Here is a 19395-nt window from a genome sequence, read left to right on the forward strand (position 1 = left end):
GTTGGAAGTGAAATCGATGCAAGTACCAAAATCATGTTGGAGTTGTCCAAACATAACGCTTCATTACTCCGGCGAAGCACCATAGTAGGAGGCTAATGATTTCGTTGATTGAAATTGTGCTTGTGTCTCGTTAACATAAGATAAGGCAAATGATTAGCACTTTTGTCCATATAATTAAATTGATTAAATATGTGCAATGAAGATTTAATGTACACATATTCGAGAATGTCACAGCGGTCATAGTGATATTATTGCTTCACGTATACGCATGGCATTAGGTGACATATATGCATGGCACTAGGTGAATACATGTGTACATGTGTATACATGGTAAACAGACATTATAAGCATGTGAACATATGTAAAGGCTTTAATTTTGATAAGCATTAGATGCATGTATACATGACGTGCATTTTCGTCAAAGCATCAGTGAATACCCTGTTACTAGAATGATAGCAGATAATGAAATTAGTCACAAGTTGTGTAAACATGCATTTTCATATTCTTATGAATGACCACAAACTCACAGTAAGGTAGAGTTTAGTAGGGGTATTGATTGAAACAACATTTGAATGTTTGAAGTAAGTATTTAATTGATGTCATGCTGACAAGTTATTTCGGCACACACACTTAGATAATCACATGCATGACACATGCATAATTTAAACTGGAATGGTAATTGAAACATGTTGACTAAGTTAATGCCGCCTGAGCTTAGCAAGCACCACGTGGTGGTAGACATATCCTATTTTAAACGGGTGTATTGCACATGTGAGCTCCTGAGCTAGTCTTTGGCATATTCCATTTAGAGCATGCATATATACTTGTGCTGTAAGTGTAATATTCTATTTGAGCGTGTCATGCTTTTGATACAGGTGTGTGGCTATCACATGTTCACCCAATAAGCATATAATTTTATCTCAATAAGTGGTTTAGGATATATAGAGAGAGGCTTAACTTTGTTTGAGGCCTTTACCGCCACACAGAGTCGAATTTTGAAGCCATAATTTGAAAATACAAGATAGAACAATATATTGTTATATGATCACTATGTCAAAAAGGCCTTCAGACGACAGAACTGTTCTGTCGTCTGAACGAACCAAAATGTGTCGTCTAGTACGATGTCGTGTCTTGGGCGTATCGAACGACAGAAGAGTTCTGTCGTCTGAATTTTCAGACGACATAAAAAATGTGTCGTCTGATGAGTTTTGCATTTTGGGAACATTGTGATCTGTTTCTTTAAAAGCATTCAAACAACTGTTTTGTATTGTTTGATAAACAAAACAATGACAGTATTTTTTGAAATACTATTCTGTGAAGCATATTGCAAGACTTATTTGTGTGGTGTGAATGCCTTTAAATAAGAAATATGAAGACTCATATGTAGTGTCTTCTCTCATATAACAACACTTAAAGGTTGTGCTAATTTACTTTACACGACAATTATATGTGGTTGTAATGTGTATCAGAGGACAATTAAGTGTCGTTCTATGGTTTATTTGTATGACATTTAAGTGTTGAGTGAAAGATTTTTCAATTATACATATGTGATGTTGGGAAATGGTTTAGACAATAGATTTTTGTTATGTCAATCTCATTACGACGACAAATTTTTGTGGTCTGAATATAACAAGGACCACTAATTTATATTGTCTGTAATCACGTCCAATCACACTTATTTGTTGTTGTTATACACTTTAGCCAGTACTTTGAACTAACTTATGTTGTTGTTTTGGCTTTCAGACTACAATTTTCTGTTGTCCCATTGTCAAACAGACAATAGACTTATTATTGATTTTTGTGTTATGTCTGTGCAGCTGCAACCACACATTTTGGTGTGCTTTTGTTGTAGCTTGCAGTTTGTGATGACACATTTTAGTAGTCCCCTGTACAATTGGTATGCATGCATTCTGGAAATTAAAATTGGCTATTCCTGAAACCATAAAATCCACATCCAAAATCATTCATTGCAATTTCCATTAATCCACCATTGTCTCAGGTACATAGTTCTAATCATCAACATCAGAACCTAATCATCAACATCACAGTTCTAATCATCAACATCAGTTCTACCATTGTCTCAGGTACATAGTTCTAATCATCAACATCAGAACCTAATCATCAACATCACAGTTCTAAACAGCCCATATATACTAAACTGGGCAGCCACCAAAATATATGCATGCAGTACTGCTTGCTAATAAACCAGAAGCACAACACAATGTGGGCAACCAACTAAACAACAAGCAAAATAGCTAGCAGTACTGCAATCAAAATCTGGCCTATATATATATATATATATATCAACTATCCATGTCCAAAAGTTGATGCACTAGTTAATAAACCTACACATGCACTAGTTATCTCTGAACTTCATAACATACTTTGCCCACTCTGCCCGGACAACATCAACATTCTCCATTGTGTAATAGTGATTTGCTTTTCTTTCCCACTGCAAGGACAGAAGTTTAGTTATGCATAACAATGGATAATTAATCCAATAAATCACTAGTACAATAAATTAGTTACTGATTACCTTAGCACTCCACTCTTGGTTTTTGTCCTCTACTATATCCCTCATGTAATGCATAATCCAATATCCACAAGTCTTATCACCCATCTGCTCCGGAATGCCCTGAAAGAAATAAATATTTTCAGTACCTAATAAACCTTGCCTGAACTAGAAAAATGCAAATATAAATAGTTAGCTAGATGGGGAACACATACTGCACAGTTTTTCCATTGAACAGTCTTTCGGCCTTTCCTATGTTTTTGGGCATTGAATATTTTGATGGAGCTTCAACAACAACATAATACACAAAATTATGATGAAACTAACAACTTATAAATTGAGAATCGATAAAGATTGCAAAAAAAAAAGAGGACTAAATTGTTTGTACATAATACCAACAAAAAACCAACAAGCTAGCTGCACTTACTTGTCCACAATAGTTCTCCATTCACCGGTGATGAGTCGCCTCTTTAGCGGATCCATAAAATACACAACTTCTTCAGTGGGGTTCGCCACCGTCAACATCCAATGACAGCTGGCATTCAAATTTTTGATAATCAATACCAACATGAATCTGATCTAGGTACTTGCATTGCTATATTTATGAGATCAAAAGTCAATATTTACAAAAACAAAAATGCATGAATGAAGCTTTCGTACCCTGAATTATAGGGGACCAAAAAAATCTGACCAGGCTTCCCTCTTTCATAAGAAACTGACAACGAACGAGCCCGTTCAGTCGGATTTCCACAGCCAATGACACCAGTATTAGCAGGATCTACGAAGCCAATCATGTCAAGCATCTTCGATTTCTTCAACACTTGATAAAGGAAGCTGTAAAACCACAAGTCTCAAAATATCATTCAATAACACTGAATTAACAACTCCATTTAAAATGCATTACAGACCTCATATACATCACAACGCAGCCGGCAGAAACCTCCTCCATGTTGGTCATGGCATACACATCCCTTCTGAAGATGGCGACCTTCTTTCGATATCCAAATAATTCCTCGCCTAAGGTTGTGTGGATGGTGATCCCATCCTTTAAGTTATCATTAGCCCATGTGGCCAACGTCTTAAGTGGTGGAGGCAAATTGGGTGGCAGCTTGTCCAAATCATCATGATCAAAAAAATCATCATATGTATCCTTCTTTTTCCTCCTCACAATTTTATGCTTTTGTTGCTGCAATTGATATAAAAAATAACATTGCATGATTAGTATTTCTATATGATGTAATATAGCAGCTCATATGGTCATTTTGGTAAGAATAAAAAGGTTAAAAATGACAAATAATTTAAGCAAACTGCATTACCTTTGCATCAGCTGCAGTGGGTATAACCCAGTCTCTAGGCCAAGCAATGCATGTACCAATTGCATCGCGGACAAACAGAATCTCATCCTTAATAGGAATTGGTAGCAAAGCATTGGCAACAATAGATTTGGTGATCGACACTCGGACATTTTCCTCAACCAATGGAACACCATGGATGGTTTGCTTGCTGGACTCAACATCCACTTCAATGATCGTTCCTTCAGCCACTATGTTGTCCAATGAATCTATCGCAAGTTTACACCCTGACTGGACAATATTGGTGGACTGAACCTGCTAATTCAAACCAAAAAATATGTAAGCATTAGTCACATTTGAGGCAGCAATGTCATCAATATGGTTGATCAAATGTAATTGTAAAGAAAAGAAAAGAAAACTAATTGTAAGGAAAAAGAAAGTAAAGCTAGGGTAGCGATTAATTACCGGCACTTGCACTTGCTCCACAACTGCATTTTTTTTTGGAGTTAAATCATTCCTAACCTCCTCCTCAATAATCGAGGTTAGTTTGATGTTCAGCTCCCCATCCACAAAGACTTCATTCTCTTCAACTACTTTCTGCTGGTCCTCCCCTAAAACTAACTTCTTCTTGGCAGTTTTGGCGGCTTGAATTTCAATAGCTTTCAAACCAGCCTGTTCAAGTAGCCTTGAACAGCTGCCCTGACCAGAGCCTAAATCATTCAGCGGTGTCACAGGTTTGGGTGAGTCAGCTGGCATCTCTTTTCCCTTAACCATCGCTTCTAACTTCTGAAATCTTTCCTCCCAAGCAGCTCTTTCCCTAGCAATTTGTCGCTCCATCTCCAACTCCCATTTGGCTCTTTCCTAAGCAATGATATTTTCTTTCTCTTCTGCTAGTATCTTCTTAACACTTACCCTAACACTATCTTCTACATTTAGCATTGGGCGTTTAGGTAGATGAAAATATGCGGAAGGCTTGACGAAGCCACCAACACCGCGTACCCTACCAGGATACTCAGGATTTCCCAACGCCAAAGTCAGAACATCATCTGTTCCTTCAGGGTTGATTTCTCCTTCAGACACTTTCCTCTTCAAACTTTCCTGATATAGACATCAATCACAGCACACAAAAATTATCCTTCGGATACAAAACCTGGAAAAAAAAAAAAAAAAAAACAACAAGTAATAAACAATTATAAAAAACTGAACTTACAATTTTTTCGACCTTCTTCTTCACTGCTGGCCCTTTGAAGTTGCCGCTCTTGTCTTGCCGGGCCTTTATCCACATCGTAGCACGATCCAATTCTTCAATCGGTATTTTTTCAGCCTATAAATATGAATAGATACGTGTGAGATCATGATCAGCTTTATGTAAACCGAAAAGAATAACAAATATATTGTAAATAGATTGTAAGACGAATACTGACCAATTCTTCTTGGAAGTTAGCATATCCTTTCCGTGACAATCGATGAGGATACTTATTCTCCTTCCTCTTTATTTTCTGCTTTTCACGGAGTACCTACAAAGCATATGTGAACTTATGCATTATATTTTAGTATTTGCATAATCAGTAACTAATAATGCATAAACTGTTCCACAACTGCATGTCCAAGTATGGTATTAGAGAAACCTGAAATTGTTCTGAAGTTCTATCAGCCACGAACGTATTCCATTCATCTACCTCAATGGATCGATAATCATCTGGAGGGAACTTTAAAAGTTCAGGAGAATCCAGATAGGGAATAATGTACCAGTTCGTTAGTTTGCTCTTGAACTCTCTCCATTTGTGGCCGGCTGATGTAATCACCAATTTCTTCCATTCTTTTGGCACCACATAAGCATCCTACACATTAACGAATACAAAGTATCATAGCTTTAGTTACTGTGTTTTGAAAAAAATAAGAATAATGAAATGTAAATTAGTGAACAGCAACAACTTATATATCGACTGATTGTTTACCTGAATACTATTCCAAATCTTGTCTTTTTCATCCAAAGGCACATTTCTCCAATCATTTATAGATATTGGGATCTTGGTGCGTGCTAACACCCCAATGTATGACTGCATCTCCTTAGCTGCCTTCCCAATTGGCTCCCCATCAGCATTAGAATTCACCTTTAGCTTCTTTCCTCGAATCAGTCGCCTAGTAATTTTATTCATGCTTACCATCCCTCGCTTAAGCAACCTCAATCCACCAGTGATGTTGTCATCATCATCAGAATCCTCGGATGACTTGCTCTTTGCAGACTTACGACCGGACGACGACTTCTTTGCTGCCACAGCCACCTTGGAATTTACTGCTTTAGGAGGTGCCATACGTCTCCTAGAGGACACATCCTTGCTGGACTGAGTAGCTTTATGTTTTCGCGGACTTCTCCTAGGAGAGGTAGCCTTGTTGGCTTCTATCAGTCTTGCTGCAGCCTTTTTGGGGGTAGTAGGTTTACGATTTGGAGAAGTAATAGGTGGTTCAGAGACGGTTTTTCTACAACGTTTCATCTGCACCGCCTTCATCCTTAAGGCTATAGATCTAGCAACTTTTGATGTGCTTGCAGATGGAGCCATGACCTGCAATACACAATAAACACAGTTAGCCCCATAATATAGGTTAACAATTAATGTCAATAAACATATGAAACAAAAACACATAAAACAATGAAATAACAAACACATAAAGCAATTAATGAAATTACTAACACAACTCAAAATTAAACAACACAGAAGACAATGAAATAACTAACATAATTGGAAGTGTTAATATACATGTTTCATCAAACACATCAGTACATAGGTGGGGAAATTTTAAAACAAGTCAATCATGAACAAACAACTTTAACTAAATGTTTTTTTTTCCCCTCAGCCACGTTGATTGCAGTCATTTTCCACCCATATTGCTTCATCTCCAGGACGCATATAATTGCTATGCTGATCACCATCTATATTATCAAAAGTCTCGATCGATGGCATTGTTGCTTCAAATGGCTGTTGTTCTACTTCAATATCTTCTAACTCCTCATCTGAATCAGTCCCTTGATAGTCTCTATCTGGGACCCTTACAACCACTGACCATTGAGGATCGAGGGGATCCTCAATGTAAAATATTTGCTTAACATGGCTATAAGCATCATTAAGATGACCTTTCCTATTCAGATTTACCAATGTAAACCCTAGTTCATCTACTTTAATGCCCCTAACATTCTCAACCCAATCACATTTAAACAACGGTACCCTAAACTTGTAGTAGTCCACCTCCCATATTTGTTGTATGACACCATAGAAGTCCATATCATTAGTTTTGGGATTTTTATCCTTTGCACTAGAAACTTGCATTGCATCAGCCACCAAAAAAACCCCACTGTTTTGCACTGATCGCACATTGTCCCGCTCCTTAGTGTTGAAATCAACACCATTAACCTGGTATCCACTAAAGGTCGGCACTACATGATTCGGTCCACTTGACATCCACCTCATTGTTTCCGAAACATTATTGTCCGGAAACTGCAGTTCATTTGAAACCTTCAAATCAATAATAGATTACATTAGCGTAATGTTAAAATCTTATTTTTTGTTAATCACTAAGAATCAAGTATATGATCGCATACCCTTTCTTTTAACCAGACAGAAAAGGTCTTGTTTTGTTTATCCTTGAGCCACTTTTCATTTTTGGAAAACCTTGGATTGAGAAGCTTCAACAATTCCAGATGTTCACTGAATATCAAACACAGAAAACTCAATGATTTAAGTAACAAAATATTGAATCAATTCATGGACTGTAGGAAAACTGATGATAATTAAAAGTTTATGACTTACATGAAATAAGGACTTGCATCCTCGGTATTCTGCAATATACACAGATGTGCTTCATGCATCTCCTTGCCATAGACAGAAATCATGGTAGCGCCTGATAGCGGTTTGGATGCATTACGGGCTCGTGGTTTGGAACTTTCAGGGATTCCAGCAGTAGAAGCATCACTAAGCATACGTTCAGTGCAAAACTCAACAGCCTCTTCAACAATATAAGACTCTGCTATGCATCCCTCAGGATGCCTTCGACATCTAACCCACCCTTTAAAGACTTTCATGTACCTCTCGAAGGGGTACATCCACCGAAAAAATACTGGACCACAAAGCTGAACTTCTCGTACGAGATGCACAGTTAGATGGATCATAATGTCGAAAAATGAAGGCGGAAAATACTTCTCCAATAAGCAAACAGTAACAACCAAGTCTGCTTGCATTTTTTCCAGCTTCGAAACATCGATCACTTTAGCACATATTGCCTTGAAGAAAAGGCAAAAGCGGATTATTGCATACCTAACCGGCTTCTCAAGAACAGAACGTAAAGCAACAGGAAGAAGAATCTGCATGATAGTGTGACAGTCATGCGATTTCAGACCAGCAAGTTTTAAATCCTCCATAGAGACAAGATTCCTTACATTTGACGAAAACCTAACAGGAACTGTCATTTCAAAAAAAGAGCCACAAACTATTTTTTTTTCAGCAAGCATCAAGTTCCAACTAGCCAGAGGTAATTTATCCCTTTTGGCACCAACTTTTGGGTTCAAACCAGCCCTAATACCCATTTCCACCATGTCCAAACGCGCTGCAACCCCATCCTTTGTCTTCCCGGGAATGTTCAGCAGCGTACCAATGATGGCATCACAGCAATTCTTCTCAATGTGCATGACATCGAGATTATGTCGTACCGGAATATATTTCCAGTACTCTAGTTCAAAGAAGACAGACTTCTTCTTCCAGCAAGGTCTCCCTTGCTCTTCAACACCCTTGGCAGGAGGAGAGCGTTTCTTTTTCCCACACACACAATTCAGACCCTCTACTCTAGAAAACACCTCCTCTCCGGTTAATGGTAGAGGAGGTAGGTCCTCCTCTATGGTGTTGTCAAAAGCAGCAGCCTGTTTCCTATACGGATGATGTCTAGGTAGGAACCTGCGATGCCTCATGAATGCCATTTTTTTACCTCTCTTCAACCTATGAGGTCGAGTCTGGTCAAGTCATATTGGACAAGCATTGTATCCTTTAACAATGCTACCAGACAAGTTCCCGTATGCGGGAAAGTCATTAATAGTCCACAGCAGCACCGCTTTCAATTTGAAGTAGTCCCCTCTTAGTGCATCGTATACTCCCTCAACCCCATCCCACAATATTTTCAGATCATCTATTAATGGCTGCAAGTAGATGTCTATATCGTTACCAGGTTGCTTTGGTCCCGATATTAACAATGTTAACATCATAAACTTCCTCTTCATACAAAGCCATGGAGGAAGGTTATATGTGACCAGTATAACTGGCCAACAAGAATACTTGCTGCTTAGAGAACTATGCGGGTTAAATCCATCAGAAGATAGAGCTAGTCTGAGGTTTCTAGGGTCGCTACTGAATTCTGGATATTGCTTGTCAAGTAATTCCCAAGTAGGAGAATCAGCTGGGTGTCGCATCATTCCATCTTTCTTTCTACCAAACTCATGCCAAGTAAGATTCTTAGCTGTGTTGGTCGATTGATACAATCGTTTGAACCTTGGGATTGGTGGAAAGTACCATAAAACCTTTGCAGGTATCCCTTCTTTCACAGTTTTATCCCTACCCAATTTCCACCTTGGAACACCACAGTTGGGGCAGATGAGTGCATCTGCATGCTGCTGTCTATACAAGATGCAGTCATTAGGACATGCATGAATTTTTTCATACTCCATCCCTAAAGCACTAAGTGTCTTTTTCGCTTCATACAAAGACAAAGGAACCTGATTCCCTTCAGGAAGCAGACCCCCAATCATGATAAGCATATCTGAATAGCAAGCATCGGTCATTCCATGCTTTGCTTTCAAATTGAAGGTCTGAATCAGACCATTCAGCTTGGTTGTCTTCGTACAACCAGGGTACAAAGGTTGATCCCCATCCTCTACATACTTCAAAAACTCATTAGAGTCTTCGGAAATCTGCTCATCCTCACTTTCCCCAAAGCCCCAATCATTCTCCCCCATCCCAGGTTCCCAATCTACAGTTTCAGATTCAACTCTATTGTCATTCATAGCAGATGTAGCAGCTTCCCCATGCCACCTCCAATGCTTATAACTTTCGTTAATACCATTCCAAAATATATGATCCTTAATAACTCCAACAGAAAATCCCTCCGTGTTACTACATTTCAAGCAAGGACAAGAAATCTTGTTTTTGTTATTGGCATTAGACTCGGCAAACTTGAGAAACTCTGCTACTCCTAGCTCAAACTTCTTTGATCTTCTATCAGCATGCATCCATGACTTATCCATCTTAAATATATAGGTTCCTTCATATATAACAAATTCAACACACTCAAATAGATGCTAATTGTAAAAGTAACATTGCTTAACATGCTCATACTTCTAATATACAGTATATTTGTTAAGACTAGTACTGGTAAGAGTGGTCTTAACACATACAAATTCATCCACATATAGCTGCAACAATTACATCGATCCATGACAATTCTAATGTTCAGATTGCATTCCATGCTGATACTTCTATTATACAAAATAATACAATACTCTATCACGGAATAAAAAATGAACTTATGATTATACTCAACTAGCTAGCAGTAAACATATAATCATTATGTGCAGGCAAAGACATCAGCAAAACGATAATTAGCTACTTGCTGACTCATATATATATATATATAAATCACAAACATTGAAGACTCACCAGAAATTTTAACAAAAAAACCTTCTATTTTTCTCCACTACACTACTAGCAGTGAGCCTTCCTTCACAAATCCTTTTGTACCACCAAGTTTCCCTATCAAGGTCAACAAAACAAAAGGAACATGTTAGAAAAAGAAGAACTATTATTCAAACTCAAAACAAGAAAAAAAGACAAACAAAATCAAAATATCAAAAATATTATAAAGGATCATAGTGTCATATAAATTGCCGACTCACTTTGGGAATAAAAATTTACAAAATGGTTACTTTGTGTTCAGAGCGTCTCTCCTGTACGCCAATCTCGCCCTCCTGCTGCATTTGATATATTCTTGTGTTAGTACAACAAAGGCAAAAGAAAAAAAAAATGCAGATGTACATTTGACCACCCATCATGAAGAAGTTACAAAATAAGTTTAAAGAGGGTAGAAAGGGGTTACAATCTGACCTCAGAGTATTTAGCCTCTAAACACATCACTAAAGTGAGCACTAGAATTATTCAATCCTTAAGAGTTTACTTTTATAAAAAAAAAATAATAATCATATATGGCAGTCTTAGCAATGCATAAGCAAAGGGTCCTCGAACATTTCAGCTCTTAAAAGAGCAACCTTATTATTCTCCGTTTCTGATTTTTCTCATTTTGTTCTTTTCAATTTAACCCCAACCCAATGGAATGTAATTCTGAGAGCTATAGTAAAAAGAGATTTAGCAAACTATCACTACATTTATTAAAGAAAATCATCCAAATGCATTACTGTAAAGACCCAGCTCAAAACTTGAACCAAAACATCATTAACTACTAATAAAGCAAGTAAGAAGTTTATGGTAACAAGATTACCGACCAAACCACAGAAAGTACTCCATATAGTAATTACAAAGTAGAAGTATATGCACAGCTGTAAAGTATAATCAATAAAACATAATTATCAAGAAAAGAAACACAAAATCAGAAAGTAGAAGCCACTCGCACCACTACACAATTAAACAAAAGCAACAATCTCACAAAAGAAATGATCAATTTAAAATGTGCTTCATCCTAATCCAGAATATTAAAAAATCATTGATCTTTACCACATGTATCATCACATATGTAGTAGACTAACCTTTTCTAAAGTTAAAGACAGATCATCAGCATCACATAGAGAGACACCACCCTGCCAATAAGAAAAGAACAAACAGTTACACCACTTAAATTTTCTTGCACTAGTGATCTGAACAAATATCAAAATATACCACCACATTTCTACCATTGAATTGAAAACCTACTCTCTTTTAGGCAAATACCATTCCACTGCTGCACTAATTCAATTCATTGGGCAACAAAATAGATCATAAAATTATTTCAATCACCAAACTCAATTCAGTTTTTGGTTCTTCAAAAAATCAACCATGCTTATCGGGACGGTGTCCTCCCCATTCTTAATCTGCTATTAACAAAATCAGTTCAAAAGTGTACAAAGGACTAACCTTGCTACAATCACACCAACCAAGCCCCAATGGTCGATATAGCAAACTAATCTTTCTTGTAGGGAACTCTTGTGTTGGCTCTTGATTGCTTCGGGGTGAAGAATTTGAAGGTATAGATCTGCAAAACAACCGTGTTTCAATTAAACTTACCAATTTCATCTATTGAGAAACAAAACACATGCATTAAAAACCCAATAAAAACGAAATTGAACGAAACCCAGATCATATAAATCCCAGAAAAATTGACTAAAGCCAATACCTTTCTCAAAACAACGCTTCAATGGTGCAGTCGAGCTTCGAGAACAGAGGGAGAGCTAGGGCTAGTACCGGCGACCGTCCATGAGAGATTGAGAGAGAGAAGACGATGACTCACTGAGTGATTGACTTCGGATTGAAGGAGACACCAAGCAAAGTCATTTAATGCCGCCGTTTCGCCGCCGTCGTCTATCAAGGAGGCTGAGAGAGAGAGAGAGGTCTGGGTTTTAAGTAATCGGAACACTGAACGAGGATGAAAGGCACCCCTTCCCCAAATTGAAAAGAACCGAATCGAAATTGGCTGAGAGAGAACTGAGATCAGAGAGACCTAAGTGAAAAGGACAGAGAGAGAGGCTGGTGTTTTAGGTTTCACCGGTTCTAGGTCGAGATGAGACTGTTTCGCCGTCGTCGTCTATCAAGGAGGCTGAAAGAGAAAGAGAGAGGTCTGGGTTTTATGTAACCGGAACACTGAACGATGATGAAAGGCACCCCATCCCCAAATTGAAAATAACCGAATCGAAATTGGCTGAAAGAGAACCGAGATCGGAGAGAGCTGAGAGAGCTAAGTGAAAAGGAGAAAGCGAGGCTGGTGTTTTAGGTTTCGCGGTTTCTAGGTCGAGATGAGAGAGCTGACTGATCGAGTGAGAAGGACAGAACGAAAGTGACTTAATTGCGAGGGATATATGTCAAATAGCACAAGTCAAATAACTTGGGAAATTTTAAAACAACCCCCACATTTAGACAACAATTAAATATTGTCTAAATGTCACAACATATTCCAGTCAACTAAGGCATACGGCTATTTGAGAGGGAAAAGAATTAATCAACTTTTGGATATCCCTCCAAATTTGAGATAGGAAATCACCACCTTCTACAACTACACAAATGTGTTATCAGAATTCTCACCATTTATCCAAAATTGAGATAGGAAATCACCACCTTCTACAACTACACAAATGTGTTATCAGAATTCTCACCATTTATCCAAATTTGAGATAGGAAATCACCACCTTCTACAACTACACAAATTTGTTGTCTGAATTCTCACCATTTTTCCAAACTAAACCAGTATGGTTTCAGTGTATATTCAGACAACATAAAAAAAAATTATGTCGTCTGAAAAACCCAGACGACATAAAACAAAACTTATGTCGTCTGATGTGTGTCGTCTGAAGGCCTTTTTGGCATAGTGGATAGAACAGCTAGACAAGAGGGTAGTTGACACAAAGAGAATGCAGCAATTGCTAACGCAGTGTAAACCTCACCACTGAGGAAACTTCACTACGTAGCTTGTAACGTGGCCAACACGAGAAACAAATTCACTATGAATCAAATGTTTACAGAATACAAGTAGTGATGTTATTTCACAATCACATTCACTAGCAACACATCTAATTAACTTGATTTACAACTGATACAGTTTCTAACACAGATGTCTTAAAACCTTGCAACCTCAACCTTCCACTTTATTCTAACATCATCGACTCATTGATCTCAAGAACAATTACCAAGATGAATGCAGTGAGAAATACTTGCAGAAGAATATTAGAGAGAGTTATGAAAAAAAAAACAGTTTGTGAGGACTAAGCATCACACTATGAAAAATTTCGATCAAAAACTCTACACTTCACAATCAGTTTGAAAACCTTTTATAGAGGAGCAAGACTCCCCCTCAAAACAAAATCTCTTTTTCACCACAGAATAAGATAAACATGGAAAGGTTGAAAACTGAAATCAAATCTTCCTAACTGTATGCAAACCCGATCTCTATCTGATATGGATTTTGAAAACCTTTTAATGCAGATAAGTATATCAAATCAATTTACCCGATATGCATATCAATTTTAAATCATGTGAAATGATATGAAATGAATACCACCTTTAACTCAAGATCAGTGAGAATGATTCTCCTTGATTTTCTCTTTATGTTCTACACGTTTCTCTATTTTCCTTGAACCACCGGGAAAGTTGGAGAAGTCCTCTCCTAGTCTTGTGCAACTTCTGATCCCCTAGTGATTTTGGGAATATGTGTGTTGAATGAGAATAGCCCAACATACTTACATAATTGAAGGTTGGTGTTCGGCGGGCCGATGCAGCAGGCATCTGATCAGTGACGATGATCAGCGGTGGTTATAGTCCAGAATTACTGGCGGTGTCCCTGTGGCTGCGCGGTCTGGAAGTGGTCAGTGATGTGGACTGAAGATGGGAGATGATGTTGGGTGTCCAAATCAGATTTAGATTGTGGATGGTGTTATGTTTTGCACCGTTGACTGCTGCAATTGTAGGTTGCAGGTGATGCTTGATATATGAACAATCAAAGGGGCCACTTGCGCTCGTTGACGGTGCCTGGCACTGGGCGTCATGCGCATCTTGCATTGATGATCGCTGCATCTTGGCGAAGGAAGCTTCGCGGACACCCCCTGGCGGATGCCGCTTGGAGGACGCTTCTGGCAGTGCGTCAAGATCGTTGCCGCTGGTGGTGCTTGTTAGCGGAGGCTGTCCCACGGAGGATGCCTAGTGGAGCTCGTTGACGTCGACAGCTAGCGGTGGTGCCTAGCGGAGCTTTTGCCCAGCGGTTGCAGGTTGGCGGAGCTTTGGCCAGCGAGTCAGCAGAGCTTGGTCAGCGGCGCTCTGGCCAGCAGAGCTTGATCAGATCAGCGGTGTTTGGTCAGCGGAGCTTGATTAGCGGTGCTTGGTCAGCGGTAGGCTCGTCGGTTGTAGAGCTTGCTGGTGCTGGCAGTGAGTATTGGCGGATCGCGATTGCTGATCGATGGTGAAAAGAGCATTTGTCTGGGTGTCTGAAGTAAATACCGCTAGCGGTGGTGGTAAGTCGTAAAGCCGTGTCGAATTTTTGTATGGCAGTGGTTCTTGTTGGCGGTGCGACAGCGAACAAGGCTCGAAGTTGGCCGGCCACTAAGATTGCAAGGATTGATCGACTCTTGTGCTTGGCGGTGGCGCCTAGCGGGGACTCTTTAGCGGAGCTTGACTTTTGGCGGTATTTTGCTTGGAGAAGTAACGAGCCAAGGAGACGTGGAATTTGGCGGGCAGATGCAGGTATCTCGTATAGAGAAGGAATATGAGCTTTCTCTGGGTGTCCAGAGTAAATGGGCAATTTTTTTTTTTTTTGGGTTACTGCAGAAGATGGGTAACGTTTGCTGCTAGAGGCTAATGTGACGCTGATCTTGGCGTAAGGGCTGGACGCCCAAATTTTTGTTTTGTGTTAGCGTTGACCAGCCTTGATTGGCGTTGACCAATAGTGAGTTAGCGTTGACCAAACTTTAAGTTGGCGTTGACCTCATTTTGACTTGAAACCTTGTAAGCACGCCAAGGATGAGATTAATTGTTGCTTATCAACTTTGGGCACAAGTTGCCGCTAAGAAGGTTGTTCAAAGTTGGACACAAGTTGCCGCTTGTACTGGGATTTAATGATGATCCAAGAAGATTGAATGTTTATCAAAGATCAGTGCTCAGTGAGCACCTAAATTAGATAACTCAGAGAAGAGAAGAAAAGAAAAATATTTCTTTGAACTCCGTTAAGGTGACTTAACACATGGTAAGTGACGAAGCCATTGTATCGGCTTCCCACAGATGGTGCCAATGTTAACGTTAGAACCGATGACTCTAGTTAGCTTTAGAGAAGGAGAGAGAGAGAGAGAGAGAGAGAGAGAGAGAGAGAGACAAGAAGTATAGTGGTTCGTCTCCCGCCTTAGCGGGAGACTACGTCCACTTGAATATTGTACTATGTGTGTTTGGGCCTTGCGGCCCAAGGGGATTACAAAAGATGTAATGGGATGGTAGAGTAAGTGGGAAGGAGTCTCCTTTTATAGGGGAGGGAGGCTCCTTCCTTTACATGTTTTCCAATGTGGGACAAGAAACCTCTATTTTAGTGTAGAAAGCTTATCATGGAGGCATCTTGTCAAGGTCGGGAAGGTGACTTCCCGGTAAGCTCTTGGCGGCTTCCGACCACCACGGGGTAGCTTGAGTATCGAGGTACGAGATGTATGTCTTGGTTGGGCCCCCCTAAGAGAGTGTTACTTATGCTTGGTGATGTAGCAAATCCTCCACATTGTTGGAGGTATGTACACCTACCAATTTGAATATTATTTTATGTGAAATTTTCTTCTTCTTATTTAACTTTATTAATTTAGAGCCAATCCGAGCCTAATTCAAGGTAGAGCTTTTCCAATATTCAAGCCGAGCAAGCTTGAACTTGAAAAAAATTATTCAAGGTTAAGCTCGACTCAAGCTCGATAAAAAGCAATTGAGCTAAGTTTGTTCACCTTGGTTTTCGCTTCGACTCGGCCTATTTACAGTCTTAAAGTTGATGGTTCGATCCAGTTTAGCTAGACCACCAATACAAAGATCTAGTATACTTGTATATCAAAGTGATTTATGAAATAGGAAAAACCGCCGCATCGGTGTAATGTAATCCAACGGCCAGAAACGAGAAAAATTTCAAAACCCAATTTTCATCTCGGAGCACCGGATCTTCCCCCTTCTGTTCTCCCTCGGTCTTGAACTAAAGAAGCAACAATTGGATTAATTATATATGAGGGCCCTTCCACTAAAGGGATATCTTTTATTTTTTTTTTGTCATTATAAGGGATCTCCTGTGGGACTCACTTTTCAATCACATTTCGGCACCGTTCAGTTTTTTAAGTTCAAATGTGTAGATCACTTCTGCAAATTTTCAGCCAAGTTTATGACCGTTAAGGTATCAAATTAAATTAAATCAATGGACGGACCAAATCTGTTCAACATGAACCGTTCATGTTTATAATTATAAATTACAATTATAAATACCCAAACGATCATTACTGTAAGACCTTGGAAATTTGTTATTAAATCCTAAATGTTTCCTGGGATTAATAAGGTGTTCGTTTGTACGATTTCGTGGTTCGAGGGTGGAGTGGAATTATTTTCGGACGAATAATTATTCGAAGTGCACGTTTTAGGGGGTTCACAAAGGTTGACTTTTTATACGTTAGGATTCTCCGAAATCGTTCTTCACGAAAGTTGTAGAGCGCGTTGATACGAGTTCGTGGACATACGGAATGCGGAAATCGGAGTTCGTATGAAGAAGTTATGGTCGTTGGAAAAAGTTTCCATTTTGGTTAAATAGGAAAAAAATCAGAAAAATCAGAAGTTTCCGAAATGGGAAACTTTTTCTCTCTCTTCGGTCCAGACCCCGGTTCGCCCTCTCACCTTCGCCGGTCGATTTCTTCCTCCTCCAGCCACTTTTTGCTTTGATTCCAAAGGGAATCCTGTTCTCCTCAGTCCCCTCTACACGTCTGTGGTGGTGATTCGTCGTGGGAAGCACGTTAGACGGCGCTACAAGGCCGGGAAGTTTGGCTGCGGCGATGCTTCGAACCCAGATCGGAGATCACGTTTCCGGCCACCATAGCCGGTGATTCTTGGGGGCTTTTGAAGCCCAAAGGACGTAGATGCTTCCCTCCAAGCGGCTTGCAACAATTCAACCTGTGGAGTTCGAATTTGGAAGATTGGGAATCTAGGGTTCTTTGAATTTTTGAACTTGAGAGGTAAATTCCGGCCAAATGGCTTTGATTCTGACTTTGTGCTAGTTATGAAAGTTTCAATTAGAGTTAAGATGAAGAACTTTGGTGTTGGAAGTTTTGTCAAATTTTGACTTTGGTTTGGTGGCGGTGCCGCCACTGTGGTGGTGGTTTCCGGCCGCTTCCGGCCACCTCTGGGGCAGTTTTTGCTCCTCAGTACGATCTACTCGTCGATACGAGCATTTCGATATATAGTTTGTAATTTTTGGAAATCGTATGAGCATGTTTTGAATTTTCAAAGTTTTAGGGTTTTGGGTTCGATCATTGTTCGATCGATGTTCGATCCGTGAGGATTTGGCCGTCCGATCGACTTGTAGTTTTGATTTATTGATCGTAGAAGTGTTCCGAAGACGTTGGATGGTCTTGAATGAGGATCCGACTGTTGGATCGTCATATAATTGTGTTTTGTGAATTGTGTGCTTTGTGTTGTATTGAGTGTGACCATGATGTGATTAGGTGATTGACGGAATTGTATGAGCGGAGTATGGATGATTTTGTGCTGGTCTTGGATTGTGTGAAGACGCAGCAGGATTTGAAGGTGAGTAAATCTCACGTGGTTCATTTATGAACGGGTTTACTTATTACTCGGAATTACTTGTTTAATTATTAAATCATTTTCGAAACAAATTATTTGTTTTAAAATATATGAACTTGATCGACAACGGTTCATGGGTAAGTTAAAACAATGTTTTGTTATAAAATGATTTTCGAGAGGAATAATTTATAAAACTATAGTTGGTATTAGTGGTCATTCCTGCGTGAATGACTACGTATATATATATTTACGAGGAATATATATATTGGATGGTGTGACATTGGTGAAGTAATGATTGAGAGTTGATTGAATTGTTATTTCGAGCATTTCTCTTACGAGCATACAATTATCATGATGTGTTGATTATTGTGTAAAAGTGTGTTTTGCTTGAGGAAAGTATTCGAGTCGTGGGATTTGTTTTAAATGTTTTGTTCTGAGGACGGGGGGTCCAAAGTTCGACGGTTTAATGATAACCGAAGTATGATTGTTCTGAGGACTGGGGCGTCCAAAGTTCGACGGTTTACTGATAACCGAAGTAGGATTGTTCTGAGGACGGGGGTGTCCAAAGTTCGACGGTTTAATGATAACCGAAGTAGGATTGTTCTGAGGTCGGGGGCGTCCAAAGTTCGACGGTTTAATAGTAACCGAAGTGCAAGGTATCGTAAGGTTGAACCTCGGGTGAGGTGACAGGTTACGATGCAGTTAGAGCTCTAGTCTGTGGTATGCGTGTGGTCATGGTGGTAACTGGGTTACGGCATCATGAGTACGTAGTCTGTGGTATGTCTGTTTGCATGCGTGCGGTCATGGTGGTAACTGTGTTACTGCATCATGAGTATGTAGTTTTCGAGGAATGTTGTTGATATTCTTTCTTTAGTGTTTACGTGAGATTTGGATTTCCATGAATTCTATTGTTTGTTTTAATGTAATTCCTTGAACTAAATTTTATGCAGGGATTACTATGATTTCTTTTGTTGTTTTCATGTGATCTCCTGAACTAAGTTTCTATGTAGGGATTACTATGAATTCTTTTGTTTGTTTTCATGTGATCTCCTGAACTAAGTTTCTATGC

General features: G+C 39.2%; 4 protein-coding genes across 4 annotated transcripts; all 4 read right to left on the bottom strand.

The window, feature by feature from the left end:
- Positions 1-1998: 1998 nt before the first annotated feature.
- LOC133741944 (uncharacterized) lies at positions 1999-4618 on the bottom strand. Its single transcript, XM_062169653.1, has 8 exons — positions 4270-4618; positions 3829-4119; positions 3421-3698; positions 3173-3346; positions 2940-3047; positions 2728-2797; positions 2537-2635; positions 1999-2452 (listed from the first exon to the last, which is right to left on the bottom strand). Exons 1-8 carry the CDS (start codon positions 4576-4578, stop codon positions 2357-2359), a joined length of 1425 nt encoding a protein of 474 aa, XP_062025637.1. The 5' UTR covers positions 4579-4618; the 3' UTR covers positions 1999-2356.
- Positions 4619-5168: 550 nt separating this feature from the next.
- LOC133744436 (uncharacterized) lies at positions 5169-10744 on the bottom strand. Its single transcript, XM_062172543.1, has 4 exons — positions 10500-10744; positions 5763-6368; positions 5433-5645; positions 5169-5321 (listed from the first exon to the last, which is right to left on the bottom strand). The coding sequence occupies exons 2-4, from the start codon at positions 6363-6365 to the stop codon at positions 5169-5171; spliced, it is 969 nt and encodes a 322-aa protein (XP_062028527.1). The 5' UTR covers positions 6366-6368; positions 10500-10744.
- Positions 6657-8770, bottom strand: LOC133744437 (uncharacterized). Its single transcript, XM_062172544.1, has 3 exons — positions 7611-8770; positions 7403-7508; positions 6657-7316 (listed from the first exon to the last, which is right to left on the bottom strand). Exons 1-3 carry the CDS (start codon positions 8768-8770, stop codon positions 6657-6659), a joined length of 1926 nt encoding a protein of 641 aa, XP_062028528.1.
- Positions 8813-10087, bottom strand: LOC133744438 (uncharacterized). The gene has a single exon (XM_062172545.1). The coding sequence runs from the start codon at positions 10085-10087 to the stop codon at positions 8813-8815; it is 1275 nt and encodes a 424-aa protein (XP_062028529.1).
- Positions 10745-19395: the final 8651 nt, after the last annotated feature.

This window comes from Rosa rugosa, chromosome 4 (genome assembly GCF_958449725.1).
Source record: "Rosa rugosa chromosome 4, drRosRugo1.1, whole genome shotgun sequence".
Lineage (NCBI taxonomy): Eukaryota > Viridiplantae > Streptophyta > Magnoliopsida > Rosales > Rosaceae > Rosa > Rosa rugosa.

Coding starts and splice junctions, on each gene's coding strand:
- LOC133741944 (XM_062169653.1), bottom strand. CDS start 4,578: ATGGTTAAGGGAAAAGAGATGCCAGCTGACTCACCCAAACCTGTGACA. Junction 3,699..3,828: donor CCACTGCAGCTGATGCAAAG/GTAATGCAGTTT, acceptor TATCAATTGCAG/CAACAAAAGCATAAAATTGT. Junction 3,048..3,172: donor TTGGTCCCCTATAATTCAGG/GTACGAAAGCTT, acceptor TTTGAATGCCAG/CTGTCATTGGATGTTGACGG.
- LOC133744437 (XM_062172544.1), bottom strand. CDS start 8,770: ATGGCATTCATGAGGCATCGCAGGTTCCTACCTAGACATCATCCGTAT. Junction 7,509..7,610: donor GATGCAAGTCCTTATTTCAT/GTAAGTCATAAA, acceptor TTTGATATTCAG/TGAACATCTGGAATTGTTGA. Junction 7,317..7,402: donor CTGTCTGGTTAAAAGAAAGG/GTATGCGATCAT, acceptor ATTGATTTGAAG/GTTTCAAATGAACTGCAGTT.
- LOC133744436 (XM_062172543.1), bottom strand. CDS start 6,365: ATGGCTCCATCTGCAAGCACATCAAAAGTTGCTAGATCTATAGCCTTA. Junction 5,646..5,762: donor AGATTTGGAATAGTATTCAG/GTAAACAATCAG, acceptor GTTAATGTGTAG/GATGCTTATGTGGTGCCAAA. Junction 5,322..5,432: donor GAACTTCAGAACAATTTCAG/GTTTCTCTAATA, acceptor TATGCTTTGTAG/GTACTCCGTGAAAAGCAGAA.
- LOC133744438 (XM_062172545.1), bottom strand. CDS start 10,087: ATGGATAAGTCATGGATGCATGCTGATAGAAGATCAAAGAAGTTTGAG.